The 9,372-nt window shown below is 34.7% G+C and overlaps 2 protein-coding genes across 3 annotated transcripts; one reads left to right on the top strand and one right to left on the bottom strand.

The window, feature by feature from the left end:
* The first annotated feature begins 1,354 nt into the window (after window positions 1-1,354).
* LOC132610952 (cysteine synthase) lies at window positions 1,355-7,242 on the top strand. 2 transcript variants are annotated; one of them, XM_060325359.1, is made up of 11 exons: window positions 1,355-1,457; window positions 2,382-2,438; window positions 2,545-2,654; window positions 2,801-2,858; window positions 2,957-3,220; window positions 3,295-3,432; window positions 3,590-3,641; window positions 5,153-5,232; window positions 5,484-5,543; window positions 5,725-5,805; window positions 6,900-7,242. In XM_060325359.1, exons 2-11 carry the CDS (start codon window positions 2,397-2,399, stop codon window positions 6,990-6,992), a joined length of 978 nt encoding a protein of 325 aa, XP_060181342.1. In that variant the 5' UTR covers window positions 1,355-1,457; window positions 2,382-2,396; the 3' UTR covers window positions 6,993-7,242. The 2 variants fall into 2 exon arrangements, with proteins under 2 accessions (XP_060181342.1, XP_060181343.1); XM_060325360.1 differs by lacking the exon at window positions 1,355-1,457 and adding an exon at window positions 1,522-1,599.
* A 511-nt stretch (window positions 7,243-7,753) lies between these two features.
* LOC132610953 (preprotein translocase subunit SECE1) lies at window positions 7,754-8,527 on the bottom strand. The gene has a single exon (XM_060325361.1). The coding sequence runs from the start codon at window positions 8,409-8,411 to the stop codon at window positions 7,899-7,901; it is 513 nt and encodes a 170-aa protein (XP_060181344.1). The 5' UTR covers window positions 8,412-8,527; the 3' UTR covers window positions 7,754-7,898.
* Window positions 8,528-9,372: the final 845 nt, after the last annotated feature.

Here is a 9,372-nt window from a genome sequence, read left to right as displayed (position 1 = left end):
TATAGTACTTTTTGTATTTTTAGTGGCTAAATTTTAATTTAAAATATTATGTTGATCTAATTCATTTAGCTTTAAAATTTAGTCAAATTGACTCCGGAAAAATAAAAAGTGCCACATAAATTTAAACGGGAGCAAGAGTAATTAGTAAGATCTAATAAATGCTCAAGTTGAAAACGATAATGTGACTCCATAATTACCTAAATCTTACTAATATATAATGACAAATGATGTAAAGGGTAATCTAATAATTCTTTCGGTTTATATGATCTTGTATTTTTAGCTTGGGCACACCCATTAAGACATAACTTATATCCCTAGAAAGTAAGAAGCATTTCACTAAATGACCTTGATTAAATAGTATCCAATTAATATGATTTTTTGGTTTTATAATAATTCACTTATCTAAATAATGATAAATTGGTAAATAAACTGTTAATACCTTCTCAATTATATTAAAAAAAAATATTTATTCGAACTAAATATAAGAGCTATAATATGAATAGAAAAAATAAAGGGCAAGAAAAGATTCACAAAATATTACTACAATTCAATAAATATACCAATTACATAGGCCCACGTAGAAATGGACTTGAGGAAAAAAAATGAGACCAAAAATAAAAATATGCAATAAAAAGACAAAGCAAAGCCAAGTGTAACAACACTATAGGATCAAAAATTTTGTGAGAACTACAAAAAATTCTCATTCTCCCTTATATATTAGTAAAATATTATTCTCTCTATTTTAATTTATGTGTCTTCTTTCGTTTTTTGTCTATCTAAAAAAATGTCACTTCTATATTGAGTAATTCTCTAACTCTAGCATTTCACATGACATGAGAATTTAAGTATATTATACATATTTTTAGTCTATTCGAAAGAGTTTCTTACTTCTTTTATTTTTTGTGCCCAATCACAACATATGAAATGAAACAGAAGAAGTAATTCGTTAAAAAGTTATATACATTGTTAGTGTAAGAAAATTTCATGCTATTATGTCATTTTTACCTATGATATATATATATATATTAACATTACAAATTTCACATTCAAAGAATTCTTACCTGTATATAATTTTTAAATAACCTACAACAATGACAACTTACCCGGTGTGTTTTCTAAATAATAAAAAATTATTTATACTAACAAGATATATAAATTAAACGACTTAAAAGTCGATAACAATTTGTAGTAAATATTAATTTCTTGTGCCACGATTTAGAAATAGAAAAAAAAAAAAAAACATTAAAGGTTGAATCAAGAACAAAAAGGGAAGAATTCCAAATTTGCACGATTTAGCCATTAAGGCAAGTCAAACAATGACAAAACTTTAGTAAATTATTGATTGGAAAAATCAGCAGAACAAGTGGCTATATATATGTCATTATTCATTACTCTCCCCTTTATATTTGCTCTCTTCAACAAAGGTGGACCTTTCTTGTCATTGTCAAAAATCCCAGGTTATTTTTCTTTGGCCTTACATTTATGGCTTTTGATTTTCTTATCTATAATTGGTTCTGTGTACATTTGCCAAGATTACTGTTTTTTTTTTCTTCATTTAATTAGATTTTTGTTCAAGATTTGTTGGTTTTACTTGTGAAGGTATTAGGGAATGAGATGGAAAAAAAAAATGGAGTCTTTTTATTTTTATTTGTTGTTATGGGATAAAAAGTGATTCTGAGAATTGGGTTTTTTGTTCTTTGAGATTGTATGAACTGGGGTGGTTGGATTGTTGGTGTTGATAGAATAAAGATGAAATCTTTAATTATTAGTTGTAATTTTAAAAGGGATAAGATAAAAGATGCTCATGTTATTCTTTGAATTTGTTAGTATACAAAGTTTTGAGCTTTTGGGTATTTTCTTTTCCCAATTTAGCTGGCAAATAGTTATAATTGGTGGAAGTAGGAAAAGGAAAAATAAATAATAAGAAGTTGATGTTCCTTTCAGCTTTCTTTTTCTTCCTGAATATTGAAAGCTGGTTATATTTTGTAAGGAACGAAATTACCCGAGTAGTGTGGGATCTATTTAGAGGGTTCTCAAATAGATGACCGCAACGAATTTGGGATTGGGAAGGGGAGCTTGGAGCAACGGTTAAGTTTTCTCCGTGTGACCTATAGGTCATGGATTCGAGCTGTGGTAGCAGCCACTAATGCTTGCATTAGGTTAGACTGTCTACATCACACCCGTTTGAGGTGTGGCCCTTCGCCGGACCCTGCTAACGCGGGATGATTTGTGCACCGGGCTGCCCTTTAGCGAATTTGGGATTGAGGCGTAATTGATTGATTGATTGACGATGATAAATCTTGGTTAAATGAGTAGCTGATTTGTTGAACTGCGTTACGATTCAATAGATTTTCACTTTGTTTTGCTACAAATTATTGCAGAAGTAACCTGATAATATGGCGGCAGAAAAGATTGGAATTGCCAAGGATATAACTGAAGTAAGTTGATTACCTGTTGTATCTGGTTCCTTTCGTGGTATTGCTTTTCTTCAGAATTCGTATTGTACCGCTTAGATTTGTATTAATTTGCGGCTTTGGCCTACAGTTGATTGGTAACACTCCTTTGGTGTACCTGAATAATGTTACGGATGGATGTGTTGCACGTGTTGCTGCCAAGCTGGAAAGCATGGAGCCATGCTCTAGTGTGAAGGACAGGTAAAATTTCAGTTTGCTTGTGGATACTCCTTCACAAGATTTATATGTTACATTCCATGTTTTACAAGAATCACCCGTGAATCTTTTGGAGCCATGTATTTATTAAGGATGACTGTGTTTTGCTTATCTGTTATTTCTACTGCCAGGATTGGTTATAGTATGATTAACGATGCTGAGGAGAAAGGCTTAATCAAACCCGGCGAGGTTAGTTACCCTTGTTTCCAGAAATGATTTGCAATGCTTGCTTCTTACTACCTTGTTTAGCAATCAAATCTGACTTCGTATTTTCATTCTTTGTGAAGAGTGTCCTCATCGAACCTACAAGTGGAAACACCGGTGTAGGGTTGGCATTTATGGCTGCTGCTAAAGGCTACAAGCTCATCATTACGATGCCTTCTTCAATGAGTCTCGAGAGAAGAATTATTCTGCGTGCTTTCGGTGCTGAGTTGGTGCTTACCGATCCAGCAAAGGGGATGAAAGGTGCTATTTCAAAGGCTGAAGAGATAAAGGCCAAAACACCCAACTCCTATATTCTTCAGCAATTTGAAAACCCTGCAAACCCAAAGGTATCTCTTCTTCTCAAGCTAAGTTTACTTTCTCTGATAAGGAAAGGGCTAAAGAAAATATTACCGTAACATAGATACACTATGAAACCACTGGTCCTGAGGTCTGGAAAGGCTCGAACGGGAAAGTAGATGCTTTTGTCTCTGGAATCGGAACAGGAGGAACAATCACAGGTTCAGGCAAGTATTTAAGAGAGCAGAACCCCAACATAAAGGTAAGCTTGTTTAAGAATTGGGCTAATGACTTGTAGTATGAAACATTTGGTTCGCTTTTGATTAGTAATTGAATTCTGTCTATATGCTGAATTTCCAACTGGTATTGTTGCGACTTGTAAAATTGATACGTTTTTCCTTTTTGCAATTGGATGATAGCTGTATGGTGTGGAACCAGTTGAAAGTGCTATTCTTTCTGGAGGAAAGCCTGGTGAGCTTTTTCTTCTTTCTCAACCATTATGGTTTGTCCCTTTTTCTACTTTGTGCAGATTGCAGAGAACTCAGGTCCGTGGGAGGGAGAACCTTATAAAATAACGTATCTCTGTCTTTCTTTATCAGTTATTGGGCCTTCCATTACTATCTTAATTTACTGCAGTTAACATTATTTCTGGTTTTCAACACCTTGAGCCATATCTAACTAACATTCTTATGAAGTGGTATAAAGCCACCGGAAGTTTTGGTGGTATAACTATTTGGCCGAATGAGCAGCAGTACTGGTGCTATTCTTCTTTAGAACCTAAGGACATTTAGCTTTGCAATAGTATTTGTTGGAGTAGCTAATGCTACATTTCACACAAAACCCAGATTCTGGTATAGCTGAAATTTTGACTTTTAAATGGAAATCTCAAAGTAAATGAGTTGGTGGGGTTTGTAAAAGTAATTCGGAGAAGTAGACAGTCTGGACGGTGAAATTCCCTCTATTCATCTTAGTATAGGAATTTCATGCATGTATTGGTTGATCTTTGTGCTCCTTTCCCTCTCCGACAATGTTCTTGTTACAGGTTTAGGATTTATTTTGCCTTCTTGGTTGCTGATTAGCATATCTTGGCATCTTAGTAATCTATTTGCTTGTATGATGTATTGGTAAGGAAGCAGATTTTATTTGTTAAAACTTTCTGGAGAGCTGTGACAGCCTTACATATGGTGGAGGTCAATATTTAAGTCTTGTCCACAGGTCCATGTACTGGTTTTAAATCATAACCTTCTCCTAGTCCGAGGATGCTTATTAACCCTTCCTATGCCTATTGCAAAACTAAAAGAAAAAGAGCTATATCATAAATGTTTTAGGACTTTCTTTTCACCCTTTAACTAAACTCTTAAACTTAATTTGGACTGAAGATTACAGGAAACACCATACCAAAAATGGAATTCACACTACCTAAAGTTAGTTTGGAAAAGAAGAAAGGTAAAAGAAACTGCTTGGCTTGTTGTTAACCAATCTATTTTCGCTATATTTCACACCATGTGTTGTTCATAGCTTCTTTATTCTTGTATTTTCTCAAACCTGTTTGTAAAACGTTTTTCTTGGGCCGAGGGTCTATCGGAAACAACCTCTCTATCCCAGAAAGGCAGGGGTAAGGTCTGCATACACTCCACCCTCCCCAGACCCCTCTTGTGGGATTACACTGGGTATGTTGTTGTTGTTTTACTGGAGTGAAACTTTAGCATGCATAAACAGTAAAAATCTATCTACAGAGACTGTTAATCTGTAGTTTAAACATTTTCGCATCATTGTTAGGTTTATATTTTCTTTCCAAAAATTAGAGCATGAGCAATATCCAATATACTCTTATGCCAAAAGACAACTGACATATACTCCCCCCCAAACCAAATGGGAAAAAAATAGAACAGGGAAGTCATTATGACCAACTGACCATGTTGAAAGTTCATGTCATTGTTATATTATTCAATTTGACATATAACTTGCCCTTGATACATTAGGTCCGCATAAGATTCAGGGGATTGGTGCTGGTTTCATTCCTGGTGTTTTGGAACCTAATCTCATTGATGAAGTAGTTCAAGTAAGATATTTACTTTCCAGAAAATGCTTTCTACAAAGTTATTGAACTATGTGAAAACAAACAATGAATCTCAGTCTTTGTTCCATCTTATTGATCTTGATAGGCGTGTGATAGAATTTATACTTTCCAGAAAATGCTTTCTACAAAGTTATTGAACTAAGTGAAAACAATGAATCTCAGTTTTTGTTCCATCTGATTGATCGTAATCTTGATAGGCATGTGATAGAATTTATTCATTATGATAAAATCAGGTTTCAAGTGAAGAATCCATAGAAATGGCTAAGCTTCTGGCATTGAAGGAAGGATTGCTTGTAAGTTCGACTGCTCCCCCCCCGCCTGGCCCTCTCCCAAAAAAGGAAAAAGAAAAAAATATTCCCACAGGAAAAAAAAAGTGTGCGCAAGAACTATTAACATCATAATAGTAATGCTCCAGTTTTGCACACTTCTAGTAGCGTCCTGCATGTTTGGATAATGAACATATGCATTTAACAGGTGGGAATATCATCTGGTGCTGCTGCTGCTGCGGCAATTGAAGTTGCTAAGCGCCCTGAAAATGCTGGGAAGCTCATTGTTGTAAGTATCAATCACTTTTTATGAAATGCTAGATAACTCATGATCAGCCAAAGCTGATAAGCTATGTCATGCAAAAAAATGAAATTTCGTATGGGGCCAAAACAATGAACAAAAGATGCATCAGTATCTTAAATGTACTCGTGGAATTTAGTGATTCGTAGGCATCTAAGTGATTGACATGGTGAAATGTTTTGCTCCTGTTCGCCTTGTATAGGCAGGAAGTGCTTATTTAATATTTGTCGTCCAAAAAACCTTGTTTTCTGCATATTTGTCAAAGAGTAGCTCTTGTTTTCGGCATTAACACTAAATAGGTGGCCCAATATGGTGAAACAAATTGACCTCTATTCAGTTTTGTGCTTCTTCTGTTCCTCAGTTCCTCTCTTTCAAATACATCTGGCTTTTTTGGTTGTGTGGGGGTTAGATCCTTGATATGTAAGTGTGGAAGGTCTGAAATTTGACAATCTGCGTACATGCCACCCTCCCCAAGCCCAGACCCCATTTATGGGATAACACTGGGTATGTAGTTGTTGTTTAGGGTAAGTTGCTTCATTGGCAGTGCTTGGGACCAAAAAGATGCAATAATTTGATTGTCATTGGGCTATAAGCTCAAGACTTATGTGCCTACTGCAATTGTTGAATACACTCCTTTATTGTTGTCTGCCTACTTCTAAAATAAGCCTACTAAAATGAGTAGATTTATTTATGGTGTCAAGCCAAGTGTTACCTCAATCCTCATTTTGATTGTTTGTCAAATAGATTTTCATCTTGTCCAGCAAAACAACCTAATTTTGCAATTTGTTCAATGTACTACTTTATCGATCCATCTTTTTCCTTTTTTTCAGGCTGTACTTTGTCGATTTATCTTGTGCTTCCTGCCATTAGTGTTCTATTGTTCTAGTAGCATATCTAATTTGAAAGTTTTGGGCACATAATAATCTTTCCGTGCTTGAACTATACAAGTATCAAATTGACGTATTGTCTCCACGTGGAGAGTATTTTTACCAATCTTTGTCATTTGCATGATAGAAAGTCATTCTCAATAGCAGTGAGGTTTGTTTTGCTTCTACTTACAGCTAATTGAAACTGGTATGCAGGTTATTTTCCCAAGCTTCGGGGAGCGATATCTTTCCTCTGTGCTCTTTGAATCTGTTAGACGGGAAGCAGAGAACATGACCGTGGAGCCTTGAACTTTTTGCCCTTCCATTACCAGATCATAGTCTCGAAGTGGGCTTTCCGATGAAAGCAGAATGTTCTTGTCTGAACTTTTCCTTTCCTGTTTTGCTGGAACTGCTAGAAAATAAGGCCTTTTTCTTTTCTTTAGTGGCCATGTTCTTTTTTAAGTAAGGAAAACCTTTCAAGTATATGTTAGTGCTTCTGTAATTTTACTGTTTCTACAACACTTGTTGCCAGTGGATTTATTACAGAAATTTTTCTAGAGCTGTTGCTTCTTGTTGCATATTTTTACTTGGTTTTACATTGACAACCATGTGCTTTTTCTTCTAGGTAAATGACTTTTTTGTTTGTATCTTCTTTTAACCTTTTCGAATTCTCAGTTCTATTACTAGTTTTTCCTAACCTTCTGGTGTCTGTCTAAAAGATTTGAAGCAGAGCTTTAACCCAAATATCTTCTATTTTCTGCCTAGTTGTTTTTGAACCAAACTAAAAGCCTATAAAATTTACTCAAAAGTAGTTGGAAAAACTGTCTTTTGGTGTTTTAGTGAAAATAGTACTAGTTCTTTTTCGAAAACAAGTTTTTCACAATCTTCAGACAAATGTACCAGACACAAAATCCAGACAAAGAGGAATTTGTGCGGCAAGGTTAAAGTGTTTGTCAAGATTTTTTTTTTTTTGTAGCACTAATTTTTTCCTCTAAAGGCTTGATCAAATCCTCAATTTTCTAAAGTAGCACTTCTGGCTTCCTAGAGCTTTAGCTAGTATAGCTCATATAAATCGGGAAATGGAGTTAACATTATCATTAAAGAAAAAATAATTTCAACTTTCAGCAAAGTGAAAAAATTGTTGAAAATTATTACAGGAAAAAAGAAAAGGGAAAAAAAATTCAGTAAAATACACAAAAAGAAAAGAGCCCCTTATCAACCAAAAAAATCTTGTACACCTTTACCAGCAAAAACTTGATCAGAAAGTTCAGCTAAAACAGCATTAAGAGTAAGCAAAACAACACTTGATCCAGCAATAACCCCAATCACAACACCAGTAGTACTCAACACTTTACCAAAAACTGGCCATTCAATTTCCCTTATCTCTTCAACCACTCCACTCCAAAAATCAGGTTCTTTTTCTTCTCTTTCTTTCATCAACTTCTTTATCTCTGACCCCACATCCGACAACGCCACGTCATCATCATCTCCTCCGGTGATTTTGTTGTTTTCTGGTGGTGGGTTTTGGTCTGTTTCTGATGAGGTGTTGTTTTGGTTGGAATCTTGTATGGCTTTTATTGGGACAGTGAAGGTCTTGAGTTTCTTGAAAATGGTGGGTTTTTTGAGATGGATGGGTTTAATTGAGAAGGTGATGGTGGTGGTGGTGTTGTGGTGAAGTAATTTTGAAGAGGGAAGTGAGAGTGAGAAGGATAGTGGATGTGCTGCCATTGTTGGGGAGATATGAGCTTTGCTATTAGTGGGTGTGGAGAAAACTATTGGAGAGGATGAGTAAGTGGAGGAAGTTTATTTTGTGAGTTATACAATAAACTTTTAGATCTGTGAGTCTTTGAAAGTTGACAATGTTGTGTCCCATTTATTTTTCTTGCAAATTAGACTAATAAACTCATTTCTTTTTATTAAGATTAAAATATCTGAATCTGAATGCATATCTAAATAATTAAGATATTATTTCTAGATGTGAATAGCGAATGATTAAGACTGATTATTTTTTAACATTTGAATGTGCGTAATATATTTATTTAAATATAATAAGTATATACAATTCAAATAAAAAAGTAACTAGATATTAGAAAATAAATATAAACTAATAAAATAAAATTAGCCCCCGTTTGGCCATAAGAATTATTCACTTTATTCTGAAATTTTTTTACACTTTTTTCCGGAATCAGCGTTTGGCCATGAGAATTTCGAATACAACTTGAAGTTGTATTCCGGAATACCAAAATCTCAAAAAACTTATTTTTCAAAATTTTTCACTTTTTTATAACTATATTTCACCAAAAATTACAATTTCAAAAACTATGGCCAAACACAACTTCAACTCCAAAATTTCAAAAAAAAGTGATTTTTTTTTTTTTTTGGTATCTATGGACAAACGGGGCCTTAGTATTTGATAAAAAAAAAACGAAACAATTATGTTCGCTACTGATGTTGGAGATGCTTTTGTAGTGGTGGTGGTGGTGATAGTTGTCATGGTGGACGTGGTTGGTGTTAAAGTGACTGTCGCGATGGTGGCGATTGATAGTGGTGGTGGTGATTATGAAATCATCATTGAGTTTGTTGATGTTAGTAATTGATGGTGGTGGTAGTGGCGGCTAAATAGTGTGTGGTGGTTGACTATGGCGTTGGTGGTAGCTGGCGACAACGCTAGTTATGATAGTAGAGGTGG

Source organism: Lycium barbarum, chromosome 9 (genome assembly GCF_019175385.1).
Source record: "Lycium barbarum isolate Lr01 chromosome 9, ASM1917538v2, whole genome shotgun sequence".
Taxonomy (NCBI): domain Eukaryota; kingdom Viridiplantae; phylum Streptophyta; class Magnoliopsida; order Solanales; family Solanaceae; genus Lycium; species Lycium barbarum.
The sequence above is the reverse complement of the archived record's forward strand: the minus strand, read 5'-3'. Positions and strand labels throughout refer to the sequence as shown.

Bases quoted from the DNA above. Each gene is read 5' to 3' on its own strand.
- LOC132610952 (XM_060325359.1), top strand. From the start codon at position 2,397: ATGGCGGCAGAAAAGATTGGAATTGCCAAGGATATAACTGAA. The intron at 2,655-2,800 runs GTAAAATTTCAG...TTCTACTGCCAG, and splicing joins TGCTCTAGTGTGAAGGACAG to GATTGGTTATAGTATGATTA. The intron at 3,642-5,152 runs GTGAGCTTTTTC...TTGATACATTAG, and splicing joins TCTTTCTGGAGGAAAGCCTG to GTCCGCATAAGATTCAGGGG.
- LOC132610953 (XM_060325361.1), bottom strand. From the start codon at position 8,411: ATGGCAGCACATCCACTATCCTTCTCACTCTCACTTCCCTCTTCAAAA.